At 31.4% G+C, this 15,516-nt stretch overlaps 2 protein-coding genes across 7 annotated transcripts; both read left to right on the top strand.

Annotated features, from left to right (window-relative positions):
- Positions 1–20: 20 nt before the first annotated feature.
- On the top strand, positions 21–2,325 carry LOC106786276 (methionine--tRNA ligase, mitochondrial). 3 transcript variants are annotated; one of them, XM_014747495.1, is made up of 7 exons: positions 28–367; positions 439–531; positions 609–713; positions 826–1,057; positions 1,131–1,366; positions 1,434–1,668; positions 1,748–2,325. In XM_014747495.1, the coding sequence occupies exons 3-7, from the start codon at positions 630–632 to the stop codon at positions 2,311–2,313; spliced, it is 1,353 nt and encodes a 450-aa protein (XP_014602981.1). In that variant the 5' UTR covers positions 28–367; positions 439–531; positions 609–629; the 3' UTR covers positions 2,314–2,325. The 3 variants fall into 3 exon arrangements, with proteins under 3 accessions (XP_014602963.1, XP_014602981.1, XP_014602972.1); XM_014747477.1 differs by having other exon boundaries at positions 21–367; positions 439–713; XM_014747486.1 differs by lacking the exon at positions 28–367 and having other exon boundaries at positions 455–546.
- Positions 2,326–2,729: 404 nt separating this feature from the next.
- On the top strand, positions 2,730–14,155 carry LOC106786256. 4 transcript variants are annotated; one of them, XM_014747450.1, is made up of 12 exons: positions 2,730–2,916; positions 3,423–3,559; positions 3,889–4,155; positions 4,243–4,469; positions 4,527–4,644; positions 4,876–5,172; positions 5,304–5,927; positions 6,034–6,480; positions 6,614–6,688; positions 7,499–7,623; positions 7,696–11,535; positions 11,961–14,155. In XM_014747450.1, exons 2-12 carry the CDS (start codon positions 3,433–3,435, stop codon positions 12,828–12,830), a joined length of 7,017 nt encoding a protein of 2,338 aa, XP_014602936.1. In that variant the 5' UTR covers positions 2,730–2,916; positions 3,423–3,432; the 3' UTR covers positions 12,831–14,155. The 4 variants fall into 4 exon arrangements, with proteins under 4 accessions (XP_014602936.1, XP_014602944.1, XP_014602928.1 ...); XM_014747458.1 differs by having other exon boundaries at positions 2,731–3,245; positions 5,304–5,888; XM_014747442.1 differs by having other exon boundaries at positions 2,731–3,245.
- The last annotated feature ends 1,361 nt before the right edge of the window (positions 14,156–15,516 follow it).

Genomic DNA, 15,516 nt, shown 5'->3' with positions numbered 1-15,516 from the left:
GTTTTTAATTGTTATACGACCTCAACTAAAATTCTTCATTCCATACTTTGACTCTGCGTGCGCATGTGTACGATTACGTTAGAGAAGAAGTTTACATTTGATTTTTTTACAGGTTATCTGGTGTGAGATTAAAAGATATATATTCGTTGTTATATATACTTAATATACCAAAGTATTTAATATTATTTATCAAACATTTTATGTATAAATAATTATGAAATCATAAAGGCGTTAGAAATGACTCGATTTCTATCAAAAAGGTTAAAAATATTTCAAATCAGAATTTTACAGAGGCATTATGCAGATGCGGCAAATGATGCACTTAAAAATGTATATATTAGTACGCCGATATTTTATGTTAATGCAGGTAGATTAAATATTATTTTATTTAATAATTTTGTATAATGATTTTACTTATATCTTTCATATTTATGCCAGCACCACATATTGGACATTTGTACAGTGCAGCATTAGCCGATTGCATTGCAAGATACAGATCCATGCTTGGTCATACTACATTTTTAAGCACTGGTACGGATGAACATGGTAATAAAGTAAAAACAGCTGCAAATTTGGCTAAAATACCAATACCAGACTATTGCATACAGGTTTCTAAACAATTCAAGGAAATGTGTGACAAGTTTTCTATTAATTATTCTACATTTATTCGTACCACTGAGCAACGTCATTTTGATGCAGTTCATCATTTCTGGGTTGTTATATTTTTTTGATCATTGGCATGTGTTTTATAAAAAAAGATAAGTTATTACATATCAATTGTCAACGTCAATAGAAATAGTAACGCATACGTACATACATTTTTAGAATGTTTTGGACACGAAGGGATATATTTATTTAGGAAAATATTCCGGATGGTACTGTACATCAGATGAAGCATTTCTTACAAATATAGAATTAAATGAAATAACAGATGCGTCTGGTAAACAGATAAAAGTCTCTAAAGAATCGGGTCATTCTGTTGAATGGATGGAAGAAGACAATTATAAATTTAGATTGAGCAATCTTAAAGATGAATTGAAATATTGGATTAAAAAGGGTATAATATTATATACAATAAATTAAATATTAAATACTTATTTTATATTGAAAAGTATTTTTTTATTATATAGACACTACAGTACAACCTGCAAAATATCACAAGATTTTATATAAGTGGATAGAAGAGGATATAAGTTTAGATGATTTAAGTATATCGAGACCTGTAACTAGAGTTCCTTGGAGTATCCCAACACCTCAAAACAAAAATCAATCAATATATGTTTGGTTGGAAGCATTAGTAAATTATTTAACAGTATTGGGTTATCCAGATGATACATACAAGCAATTTTGGCCACCAAGTTTGCAGGTACATTATATGTTTGACATGCTTTGTGAAGCTTAATAAAAAATATATTTTTTTTTATAAAATGTAGGTTATTGGTAAAGATATATTAAAATTTCATGGGATATACTGGCCAGCATTTTTAATAGCTGCAGGACTGGAACCTCCACGAACATTATTGTGCCATGGACATTGGATAGTTGATGATAAAAAAATGTCTAAATCGATAGGTAATGTTATTTCACCTTTTGAAGCAGCTGCTAACTTCACAGAAGAGGGTTTGAGGTATTTCATTTTAAGAGAAGCCGTTCCTCATAGCAATGCGAGTAAGTTTACAATTTCAATCAATATGTCCATTCTATTATGAAGCATAAAGAAAAATAATTTTTGTTTTGGTTTTAATAGATTACAGCAACAATAAAATTCTAAGGACAATAAATGCAGAGCTTGCAGATACATTAGGTAATTTAATTAGTCGGTGCACCGGTAATATTATTAATCCATGGGGTGAAGTTCCTAATCCGATGGAATTTATTGATGTTTTAAAATCAGACATAGCTATTAAAACCATACAGAGCATCAATTATTTAAGTAAAAATGCTCAATCTCATTACAAAAATTATAATTTGCATAACGTAGTTGATGTGACTATGAACGTATTACAAATGGCAAATAAAATGGTAGAATATCACAAGCCATGGGTATTAAGCAAAAATTTAGATAATCAAAATTCTTTTATGGAATTGAAGGCTGTCATTTCTATCGCATTAGAGAGTATAAGAATATCTGCTTTGGTATTGTATCCGATTATTCCAAGATTGGCTAATAATATTCTTGATTTTTTGTCGATACCAAAAGAAAATCGCACCTGGTATGATACGATCTCTCAGTACGAAAAGAAAAGTTCATCGGACAAAAGATATTTTGATCGGAATGGTATGATATTATTTAAGCGAATAAAAGCTTCATAAATTTGATACATACGGTGATGTATATTTACTGTGGCAATATCCCATTGACCTTAATTTATAACCATTTCATTAATAGTGATTGAACATTAATTGAAGAAAATCGTTGCGTCTTCTACATGAAATAGCAATTTACCTAAATATTATGGTAATAAATTAAAAGACAAATTTGTATATCAATAAGATCTAATTATAAAGATATACGAAATATAAAATGCGTGTGAAAAATAAAATGTTTGGCATTTTGTAAAAGATGGTATAATAGATGGCGCATAAGTATGAAAGCCAGAACGCAGTATCACATACATGTATCTCTATTTCTTTCTGATAAAGGAAAAGGAACGGAGTAGCTTGGCGTCGTGTATCTTTTATCTCTCTCTAGCCGCTTAAAGCCGTTCGTTCATTTGGTTGAACTCGTTGCGCAACGCGAAGCGCGCAGCGTCCTGTGCGCACAGTTATGGTAGATAGACGAACAGAATGTCTTACTAAAAAAAGCGCGGTTTATCGAGAAAGTGGAGTGCTTTCGTGTAAAATTCCTCAGGTAGCAAGCCTTCAAAGAAAGACTTAAGTTTTGTAAATAATTCCATTAATGGAAGTACGCGGATGGTAAGTGAGCTGTAACGCGCAACCGACACTTTCCTACGGCGCTGTGTATGGATTAAACAAAATGGCTACCCGTTTGTCGTTGGCGGTATTATTTATTTGGTTTGCGAAAAAACGGATATTAGATTATAATTAGGTTATCGCGATAAATTTAACTTACGCGTGGAAAACTATCCTCGATTTAGTGTTAACGGACTATTTTAACATTTATTTTATCACACTTCATGACTTTATCTATCCGCTTACGTTACTATTTCACTATTTACTTTCTTATTTACATATTAAGATGAAACTGCGATAGAAGTGACAGAATTTACACTTACGGAAGCTAGGTATGTCATATCGTTGTATATATTCTTTTTTAATTAATTTTGTATATATATATATATATAGATTCTATAACATAACCTTATTGTCGTAATGATAAACGGGTGGGGAGTTGAGTTAATGTTTTCGTTATCTTGACTTTGTAATACTGTCAATAATTCTATTTTAATTTCTTTTTACAGATCTGAAAACATGTCTAGCTCTTATATCGTTGAGCCGAAAGAAAAAGAGACTCAGAAACAGGATGACACATTGATTATTGTAGTCAGTGATGATGGAACAATATCAGTAGATCAAGAAACATTACACAATTTAATAAGTAAGTAATTATTATTCTCATATATGTAAAAGCAGTTTAAATATTATTTTGCTTTAGCCTTGTTTTTTTTTGTTATCGATTAATGGATCTTATTTTTGTTTTCAACAATATTTGATATATTTTAATATTAATATACTAATAAATAATGAATTTTTATTAACTTTGTCTAGATTTTCATTGACACTTTGCATTTGTATTAATATATAGATTGAACTATACAATCTTCTTACAATTTGGTAATATAAAGTTCCTTGAAAATCAAGTATCAATTATCGGGTTAGACGAATGTTATTTGTTTATTGGTAAAGACTATATAAATATGTTTTCAGTGAATCAATCGAATGCTAATGTTAGTGTAGTAAGATTGGGACAAAGTGAACCAGGGACTAACAATGGAGATATTACATTGACAGTAGATCCTCCAACTTTTGCATCTTCGAACATTACACCTATAGGTAATGCAACAACTACTGATGCAAGCGGACTCGTTGATCCTTTTATGGAAATGGATCCTGAACAATTAGAAAGATTGGAAACTGCTCTTCAGAGCGAGGAAGCAAAACAAATATTAGGCGAAAATGTTACAGCGATGCTTGGTTTGTTTATGTTACAGTTTAAAGAAATGTAGATTAATAATATAATTATCTTATTAATAAATCTTATTACATTTATTTTTTTTTTAGATATGCTGTCCGTAGAAGAACAACAAAAGTCAATAAGATATAGCGTTGAACTGGATCACTGTTATACAAATAAACTACCTGATTCTGAACCAAAAGATTCATTACCACTGTCAAGTTATGCATCTTCTAGCGACATACAATATACGCATTCTCCTTCTCCGTCAACAGTGTCAACAATGTCATTGCCATCTAATGAAGTTGATAAAATGAAAACAAATACTAAAACAGTAAGTAACTGTTTTTCGAAATGTTGTTATTTTTCTTTTTACGATATATTATTTTAGGGTAAACCGATTGGTCGCCCTCGGAAAAATCCTCTTGCTTCTAATCAATCTACTTCTCTTCGATCAGCTGGGAGTTCTCTCGGAGCATCAAAGTCAACAGGACATTCGATATCTAAAGGTGAAATTAATTTACAAAAGGGAGTTTGTACAAATATAAGCATGCTATTTATTACTGTCAATGAATTTAAGTATTGGAGGTTATATTGTCATATCGATTTAATCATGTTCCTAATAAATACATTTTTATTACTGATATTCTTATAAAATATTTTATTTATTGTACACTATAATAATATAATATTGTATCTATATAAGTATAATAAAGTATAATTAAATGTTTCTTATATAGCACATAAGCTATCCAATGATGAAGAAGAAGAGGAAGAAGGTACTCCTTCACCTTCTGAGTCTTCTGAATCAGAGCCTTCATCGGGCAATGATTCAGATTTTGGTCCACGAGGGCCAAGGAGAGGAGGACTCAGAGCTAGAGGTGGGCGGAAAGGTTTAACTACTAGGGGTGGATACATAACAGGACGAAGAAGAAATTCTAATAAACATTTAGATATAGAACAAGTGCGTCGATTAGATATGGAAATGGCTGCTGCTGTCACTGCAATGAAAACTAATGAGAAAGAGGAAAAGATAGGTATGCATTAATATATTAAGCATTTGTTTAGATCTATCTGTAATAATCTATTTACCATTGGCAATTGAACATTTACTGAGAACGTGTTAATAATAATTTTAAAAAGATTATTAAATATTTAATTTTATCAGGACTCACTTCTGCTAGAGGCAGAAGACAGTTCAAGACGTTTGGAGTAAGAAAAAAGGATGAAACACAACATATGCAAGCATCACCTGTTACAAATGAAGCAACTATTAATACTGAAAAACACTTGCAAACGACAAACCAAGTAAAAGCTAATTTAATTAGCAGCAATATGATCAAAGGTGATATGATTCTAACTAAGCCTGGCCAAGGAAGAAATAATCAAAAATTAACTCTAGTACAAAAGCAAGTTGTAATGAAAGCCAATGAACTCAAAAACATGGATGTAAAAAAATCAATGATCCTTCCAAAAGGAAAATTTTTGAATCAAGTACAGACGAAATTGATATCTACGAAAGATGGAAAATTAATGCATCTACCAATAGCATCAAAATCAACTGTGTCGAGTACACCGATAGGTCATGAAAAGGGAACAATAATACAAACAACCCCCATACAACAATATCAAGCATTACCACAACAAAGCAAACCTATTTCATCTATCATGTCAATTAAAGTTAAATCACCGGAAATAAAGAAAGAAAGAAAAAAATCTGACAAATTAACGGATCTTATTTCTAAAACAGAAGGTGATAATACCAAATCTGTAGAAATTAAAAATATAGATAGTTAGTATTTTTTTGTAACTGTATATTTTATTTATTATTTATATAACAATATATATATACATTATTGATTCTTTAAAATAAATTTCATATTTTTTCTTCGTTTTAGACATGAAAAAACATTCACGTAAAGAACATAAGAAGTCTCCAGGATTTGTAGCAGATACTTTGGGTCCAGCACTTTTCTCAGCGCCCGATATTATTCGTCGTGTTGGTTCTAACAATGATCCGAAAAATGTGGATAATCCAGCGACTACTTTAATTGCTAATATACCAAGCTCACCTATTTCCTGTGGAATTGCTAAATCGTCCGCTCAAGGAACACAAATAATAAGTTCAACAAATGTTATTACTACAACTCCAAACATAACACAAAGTTCAGATTCCGAATATACAACGAAAACCTTGATAACAAATACTCTAGAAGAAGACGTATCTCATGTCGAACGTCATTCAGGTACAGAAAATGATACAGACAATGTATTGAAGGACGAAGGTGAAATCCAAGAAACAGATTCGAAGGCAGATGTAACCGAAGAATTACAAACTTCTTTAAGTATGTATAACATTGATGAAAATTCTTATTCTTTATTTTTAAAAAATACAACCTTTTTTCATTTGGTTTTGTACTTTTTTAGTTATGTCCAAAATATTATTTGTATTTATTTTAAAATATTATGTTTTCTTAGTTACTACTTCATCACAAATGATTGATCAAGCCATGGCATTGCCTACCGTGTCAAATCATATTAACACTAAACCTAGTAAGTTTTATTAACATGTCACAATTGCAATCAGTGAATATTTTTTTATATTGTATATATACAGGATGTATATATAACAGAAAAAGTAGGAAATATAGGGATGGCTTCAACACATCAAAACAAGTAAAAAAAGTTCTATTAGATCTTGTTTCGGAGTTATAGCGAATTATACGTATAGTGTTTCTACTTCAATGATTATTTCGATAAATGGAAATAAGATGTTCTACTAGATATCAGACACCGCATGTAGTTTATGCATGATAGGGGCCACGGCTGTATTTCTACCGACTAGCTAGACAATTTTTAAACGAACGATTTCCAAACAAGTGGATAGGTCGTTGTTGTTTTATTGTCTGGCTTTTTTTACTTGTGGGGTTATTTAAAATACATTGTCTATAAAAAGCCCATAAACAGTATGGAAATACTTCGTGAAAGGATTGAGTAAAGCTTAGAATATATCCGAGCAATAGCTAGAAATATGGAGAGAGCGAGGTAATCGCTTGTAAAAAACTTGTGTTCGAGTATAAGAAGGTTATTTTAAACACTTATGAATGTAAATACATTTAGTTGATCAAAACTCCAATTCGCTATAATTCCGAAGCAAGGTTAAATAAGACATATTTTTATATGAACTTTTTTCTTCTTTCGATGCGCCATCCCTATAGTATTTCTCACTTATTCTGTTACATCCTGTATGTACAATAACATTTAAAATATTTGACAAAAAACACAAGTTTTAATAGTGTCAAGAATTTTGTCATCTGTCTATATATATTATAAAATTATTAATAATATATTTCATTATTAAAGGTGGTATTGAAGGAGAAGAACATCTTTTAGCCACATTGGGAATGGAAGCCAACAAACATGATGAGGAGTTATTAGCAGAAGCATTATTATTACAAGAAGAACTTGGAGTTGATTTAGTAGATCATGTATGCTTATTTCCATATTTATTATCTTAACATTAATAACATAATATTCAGTTAATGGTTCTTTTTTTTTAGACTGCTCTGGTAAATCAACCTGTACCATCTACATCATTAACATCAACTCCTCAAGTTACTCCTCAAGTTACTCCTCAAGTTACTACACTAGAAACAACAACTACTCAAGAATTGACAAGAAAATCATTAGATACATCAACTACGGCACAAATATCATCAAATATAATACCTGAAGTAATAAAAAAAAATATTAAAGACGATAAAGAACCGATACAAATCGTTCGTGGTGGACGCGTAATAACTTTACCACCCATAGAAGCTCCAGCAACGAGAAGCAAACGATTGCAAGCAAAAACAGAAGTTGTACAGAAAACACCAGAGCCTATCAAGAAAGTAGAACATTATGAATCACCAGCAATTCAGAGTCACATAGAACGTAAAGAAGGACTGAATATAAATGTGCAAAATGATGACGACGACGAAGATGATGATGATGAAGAAGAAGAAAATTCGGATTCGGAAGATGATCCTGATAGATTGTGGTGCATTTGTAAACGTCCTCACAATAATCGTTTCATGATATGTTGCGATGTTTGCGAAGATTGGTTCCACGGGAAGTGTGTACACGTAAGTAAAGCAATGGGACAACAGATGGAAGAAAAGGGAATTGAATGGGTTTGTCCAAATTGTTTGAAGAAAAAAGCAGATGACAATAAAGTAAAAACAAATGCACAGGTAATATCAGGAAGAGAAAGGCAACAGCAAGATTCATTTGTGGAGGACTCTTCATCCCTAATGGAAGAAGAAACATCACAGCCTGCACTTTCGCAAACAAAAGATGGACAGTTATCTGCAGCATCTAACCTCGATCACAATATTGTTCGAATTTCAGGTACTACTCAATGCGTAGTATGCAAAAAAGAAGCTAGAAATTCTAGTATTTATTGTTCAGACGCATGCATTCTTGCACATGCCCAAGAAACTTTAACCAAGGACAAACCTATAGCGACTGGTTCTAATTCCAAGATGTTAAAGCAAACACCTTTGGGAATAGCTAAAGCAAAGGCGGACGCTAGAGTGATTGTTTTTGAAAGAAAAAGTGGACGACTTCTTACAGGTACGGATGCACCTAAAAGATCTAATTTGAAGACATGGTTGAAAGAAAATCCAACCTTCGAGGCTGTACGAGCTGATAGTCTTAGTCAAGTAGAAATAGGAGGAAAAACTCTTACGGTATTACCGACACAACGAATAACCAAACCTGGAAAATCTCCACAATTAATAGCTGCTAAAGCACAAGCAATGCCAAAAATGGTATATACTAATATACCAGGTTCGAAGCAAACAATTTTAATAGCCAGTAAAAAGATTACAACCATTGCTGGCGGAACTCAGCAACAAACAAGTACAATGCACAATAAAACACATCAATTAAAACAAACATATATCGACACAAGTAAAGGAAATTTGATTTTGAAACAAACAACTATTAGACCCGCATCATCACCTCAAAATAGAATTCAAGGAACGATTGCACAGAAACAAATACCGAACAAGAAACAAGAAGTAAAGGTTTTAACGCCTCAACCGAAACAACAAGCTAAAATACCTCTCATAAGGAAGCCAGAAACTGAGCCTATAAGATTGAACATACGAAAAACATTAACGGAACTTCTGTCAAGTCGTATTAAAGAAACGGACGATTTAAAACTAACAGACGAAGAAATAGCTGATTTAGCGTTTAATATAGAAATGGAAATGTACAAGTATTTCAAAGATACTGGTGCAAAGTATAAAGCTAAATACAGAAGTCTTGTATTTAATATAAAAGATACTAAAAATTTAACATTGTTTAGAAAAATAGCCAACAAATCTTTAGCACCAGATGCTGTAGTAAGATTAAGTCCAGACGAAATGGCTAGTCAGGAATTAGCCGAGTGGCGAGAGAAGGAAACTAAACATCAATTGGAGATGATTAAGAAAAATGAGTTAGATTTAATGGCACAAGCAAAATCCATAGTAGTAAAAACACACAAAGGTGAACAGATTATTGAAAATGACGGTAGTATTGGTATGGTAGATCCGAAAACACCAGTTCAAGATATAGTAACTGCTTTGAATAGCGGAGATAGCGTTAGTTCCATCGATACAACTAAGGAAAGAGAAGACGGAGATAGAATAAAATTGACAGTTGGAATGAAAAGATCAAAGAATGGCGAGGAGGGTAGGAAAAAAGATAAAGAGCGAGAAGGTTCTAGGGATGGTGGAAGATTAAGGAGTAAGGAAGGACGAGAAAGAAGTACGAGTAGAAACAGACATCGTCACAAACGTGATAGAGATTACAGTAAGACGAGAGAACGTAGTAAGGATAGAAAAATCAAGAGTAAAGAGAGTAGACGAGAGAAAGACAAGGAACGTGAGAAGGACAAGGATAAACAAAGAAATAAGGATCGAGAAAAGATCAAAGATAGAGAAAAGGAAAAAGAAAGAGAAAGGGATAAAGAAAGGGATAGGGATAGGGATAGGGAAAGGGATAGGGATAGGGAAAAGGAAAAGGAAAAATATCTCCTGAATGATAAAGAAAAACATAAGATCATCGACGTTTGGGCGAAAGCACGAATTCGTAATGAATCGTCGAAGGAAATCAAGAATACTGGAGATAAAAAAGAACAAGGACGTAAGAAGGATATGGAAAAGAAGAAAGAATCAACACCACCTATACCCGAAAAACCGATAGAAGATCGTCTATGGCGGCATATAGAGGATGAAGCTACGACTAATACCATTGATGGAAATGATTCAGACGTATCTGACAGAGAGCCGAGTTCTACCGTTACGATCAAAACACCAGACATTAACGAAGAACCCGAAAGATATACGGATCCTGAGATAGAAAAGGATATTGCTAAAACATCATGGCAAACAGTTTGGCGAGGATTCGTTAACATGGTAGATGTTGCTAAGTTCTTTATCACTGCTCAAGAAGTAAGTGGTCATGCCAGAGATCTAATGAACGATTTACCAGATACGGTCGACGTTGTCGGTAGAATAAGTCATGAAACTGTATGGGATTACATTTCGAAGATGAAGAAAACCGGATCTAAAGAAATCCTTGTTATAAGGCTAACGGCAGCGAACGACGAGGAAAAAATTCCTTATATAACTTTATACAGTTATTTAAATAGTAGAAGTCGATTAGGTGTCGTTGGTAATGTTTCAAAAAATATCAAAGATTTTTATATAATGCCCTTTTCAAACCAAAGCACAATACCACGAGTTTTATTACCTCTCACCGGTCCTGGTTTTGAAGAAAACAGGCCGCACTTGCTTCTTGGTATTATAGTACGCAATAGAAAGAAACGCTTGACCGCCATACCTCCGGTAATTTCTACAAAAATCCAGAAAAAAGATCCTGATCGTAGTTATACACCACCATTAGTTGGTACTTCCAAAGATAAAAATTCTTCCACTACACCACCAGCCTCTCCTATGGGATATAAAGCAACCGCTACTGATACTATTAAAGATAAACAAATGGTTACTCAAATGACCCTAGAAACTTTAAACAAGGCACACATTGGGATGTCCAAATCTGTAATGGACAGTGCTGCGATATGTAAAATTGTACCAGAATTATCTACAAAGATTGACCTAATACCATCACCACTTAAAACGTTAGATGATGATGGCGATGAACCTTATAGTCCAGGAGAAATGGACGAAGATGCTACGAATATACAAACAGCAATGCACGATAATACGGATGTATTATCGTCCGCTAAAAATTCTACCGAATTGCAGAGGAAAATGGACGAATTAAATAGACAAATAGAAGAACAAAAACAACAAATACAAAACATTAGCTCTTCGTTTCTAAATGACGCGACACCTACTCTGCCGGTGAGAGCACTGATAATTCAATTATTTTTTAAATGCGATTGTTACTGTTTTTCCTATAATCCCATTGTAAATAAACTGTTTGCATTTACTTCTGGCATCCTATTCCTATCCTCAAGTTGCGTAGATTTTTTTTCAAGTATTCCACTTCATTATAATGTATCAAATAAAATATGTAATGCAATCATTATCATAGATCAATGTGTATTTTTACAAAAAATGATTGATACAAAAATGTTTGTTTTATTTTGATATTGCAATCATGCGATTCTATTTATATATGGAATGTATATCCCTTATTTTTAATGTGAAAGAGTTAATTTTCATTTCGTTAAATATGAAGCACTTTCACTTTTTGTATATAGGTTATATAAATTTGTAAATATTAATAATATTAACGAGATATAATAATTTTGTTTTCTTTTCAGGGATTAGGGTTAGATCCTCCTAATTCAAAGGATTCCGAAGAAGCTTACAGTCCTTCCGATACACGTTCGTTTACACCGCCACCACCGGGACTTTCTAAATTTGCCCAACCGATTTTGGATAAAGTTTCCGATATAACGATACCACCGAATCTACAAGAGATACTTGCGAACGTTAAACGACAAGAATCCTCAAAAGTGGATCCTTATCTTCCGTCTAAGCCTAGTGCTACATTTTTGACTACTGTTAATTCAACAATTTATCACAGTTCGGAAAAATACTCTTCACCTTCCCAAAATAAAGGACCAAATGTAGGCAGAACAAATTCTGAAAAGGCAGCTTTCATAGATGCATCGCAAACTGTTCTTTCGAAAGAAAGTAAGAGTACTTTGAGTACACTCAGTGATTTAGATCTTATAAGAAAAGCAGAAGAGGAATTAGCTGCTGTTGCAGCTGCATCGGCAGTACCGAATGTACCTACTGTGCCTATATCACCTGTTACGCCTTCCGGAACAAATCTTCTAACGCAAACACCTGCCGTAACACCTACGCAATGTGGAAGCTTGACGGCATCACCTACAATTCATCAGCCTATATTGTCACCTCCCATTGTTCACATAGAAACCTCATTCAAGAAGACCTTCGCGCCGGAACAACCGAAACCCCCTGGTCTCGAAGATGAAGATTTTCCTGCATTTCCCTCAACACCACCGACAATGGAAACCATGTCTAAAATGATACCGCGATCGAAGTATGCTAATAAAAGTGGTATTGTGTTAAATGTTAAACGAAAAATAAGCGAAGATGATTCTTCTCCTGCAGTCAAGACTTCGAGGACAAAATCTAGATGGGGTCAAGGGCCATCGGAATAAAATTTCTAAGAGGGATTATTTACTTTGTACTATGTGGAAAGTACTATGGGAGAAAGCATTGCATCATATAAAACATAGTTATGTCATACGTTATAGCGATAAAACAAACTAAACAGTTGAAATACTGTTATCAGAAAATGTCGAAGGGATGAGAAAAGAATTTTCAGTATGAATGAAAATAATGAATTATAAGGAAAAAAAATTCTCTCTTAGTATGGTTAAACAATTCTTTAATTGCTAGATAATGATTGTATTTAATGCATTGGAAATGATTTTAACTTTTTATCTTGTAGAAGAATATTTGCAAAATTGATAACAAAGTGCAATGTATTATTCAATTTGCTTTTAATTATCATTTTTGAATTGAAGGATGATGATTTTATAAGATAGGAATCATATTGACGTGTTCTATCATTATAAAACCATACTATGGTAGAAATTTTTTTTCTATGAGATTGAAAGTAGTTGTAGTAAGAAAGCAGGAATTGGATGATAATATTGCTGGTTCCTTGTTAAAAAATAGCGTTTATTAAAAGTATATGATAAATACATTTTTTTGATGTAAATGTAAAAGATCTCTTAATTTTCGGGAAAAATGACTTTAAAAAGAATTTTAAACATACATGGGTCAATTTAGTTGTAAAATTAAAGAATTGTAGTATCCTCTTATATTTTGTTATATAATTATTTAAGGTCAAAAAGTCGGAAATATTGTTACTATATTATCTATACATGATATTAAGTTGAATTGAAGTGTATGCATAATTTAAGGATACGCAAAGTCATTTCTCTCCAAAATAAAGATTTATATTAAGAAAATTCTTATTTGCATAGAGTAATTTGTTATTTTTATTTTATTTTTTTACAAGGAACCATTTTCCTTTTCCTAGATGTTTCATCATTTCTATTACAGCTTATATTTTGCAAATCAATGTTTTTACAATAATATTTTAAAAAAAAAAACATTGTGCGAGTCACAAAACAGAAATGTGACTCGCGAGTTTTGCCTTTTTTAATTTTTAATTATATATTGCTTTGAAAATATTACCGTTTCCTAGGTATGTAAAACAACAGTTGAAATTATGATTAGGCACATATTTATAGAAAAGTCGAATTTTTTTATTATTAAAATTATCAAATCTATGCAAACGTTATAATCGTAAATACTTATTTTCTTTTATTATTTTATTTTAAAAGATATGTGCGTATATTAATTATCAATTAAATTTCTATATATATTAATTTCGTTTCTTTTTTGGTAGTATCCAAGCATAACCGATGTAAATACCAAAGTGAAAAAGAAATGAATAAACATATAAGCAAACTTAATGATTATTATACCGCTTGAAAATGATGCTTATCAATGTATATAGCTGAATTGAAAGTTGTGTAAAATATATTTTGTTAAAAATTGCCTGGGGTAGGAATAAATAATTCCAGGCTTATCTAAATCACGTTAAATGATATCAATGTATATAAGTTAGACGACGTTTTCATTTTATTGAAATTCATTTTAATTGGTTGTACATTGTAAATGATAATTGATCCATGTACCGATAATTATGAAAGTGGATTGAGTAAAAAAATTGAAAAATTGTATTTTATGATTATTTTAGATTAAAATAATATATTATATAATATATTATATCTAAAATAAATCATAAAATAGAATTATTCAATTTAATTCAATTTCATAATTCCCGCAACCTATATAAGATATACATTATATATTATTTCAATATTTGATTTTATTGAAATATCTTGTAAATGTAAAATAGTTTCATACGTGACATTTCTTTTTTAAGAAATTAATTACAACAAGAAACGAATTATTTTCTTTATAATTATATAAAAGATTTGACACTTTGAAAGGCTTTAAACTATATGTTTGATCTTCCTAGCCGCCACACGAGTTATTGCTGATATATCAAACTTCCACATGTGTTATGTTATATCCCACATAAACAAGCAGTTCCATTAAGTAAATGTTTATAACGTTTAAACCGATATCAAAAAAGTTACTGCAATTGTTCTATTCGATACTATGAAAAATAGTTTCAATTTCAATATTTTGTTTTCTACAAAATATAAACATAAACGGTGCACATAATTCATATACATTGAAAATATTCATTTTATTTTATTTTTTCTTATTATTATTCATTTATCATAATAGCAATTATATATTAAAGCAATTATCATAATAACAATTATCTCTATATATATATATATATATATATATTAAATAATTTGTTTATAAATCTTTCTGATGCCGATCAATAATGTAGTTATATTTTAAACTAACGTTCTGTTAATTTGTTTAAATGTGGCATCAAATACTTGTTCGCATATATCATAGCACATAGTTTTCGGGTTCTAGCATATTATCATTATACACAATATATCATATTATACTATTAAGCTATTTAGCAAATAATTACATATGTGAAAGTACCCATGCATCTAGTGCATTATAATCAAGTTAATTTGCATACATTCTCAGAAATATGCCTTTCAATATGCAATATGTTCAGTGTATACTTTTTAGAAAGTAGTCATTTTAATATCTACTTTTGTATATCCTTGGATGATACAGCAAAATAAAAATCATAATGTATTATCACAAGTAATATCACAAATGAGATGGCATGAACCAATTAATTGTACCCATTATTATTATTATTAT

Source organism: Polistes canadensis, unplaced genomic scaffold (genome assembly GCF_001313835.1).
Source record: "Polistes canadensis isolate GaletaPanama2010 unplaced genomic scaffold, ASM131383v1 scaffold_3, whole genome shotgun sequence".
NCBI lineage: Eukaryota > Metazoa > Arthropoda > Insecta > Hymenoptera > Vespidae > Polistes > Polistes canadensis.
This window is presented reverse-complemented; position numbering and strand designations above follow the sequence as displayed.

Coding starts and splice junctions, on each gene's coding strand:
- LOC106786276 (XM_014747477.1), top strand. CDS start 238: ATGACTCGATTTCTATCAAAAAGGTTAAAAATATTTCAAATCAGAATT. Junction 714..825: donor ATGCAGTTCATCATTTCTGG/GTTGTTATATTT, acceptor ATACATTTTTAG/AATGTTTTGGACACGAAGGG. Junction 1,367..1,433: donor TTTGGCCACCAAGTTTGCAG/GTACATTATATG, acceptor TATAAAATGTAG/GTTATTGGTAAAGATATATT.
- LOC106786256 (XM_014747450.1), top strand. CDS start 3,433: ATGTCTAGCTCTTATATCGTTGAGCCGAAAGAAAAAGAGACTCAGAAA. Junction 3,560..3,888: donor AACATTACACAATTTAATAA/GTAAGTAATTAT, acceptor ATATGTTTTCAG/TGAATCAATCGAATGCTAAT. Junction 6,689..7,498: donor TCATATTAACACTAAACCTA/GTAAGTTTTATT, acceptor TCATTATTAAAG/GTGGTATTGAAGGAGAAGAA.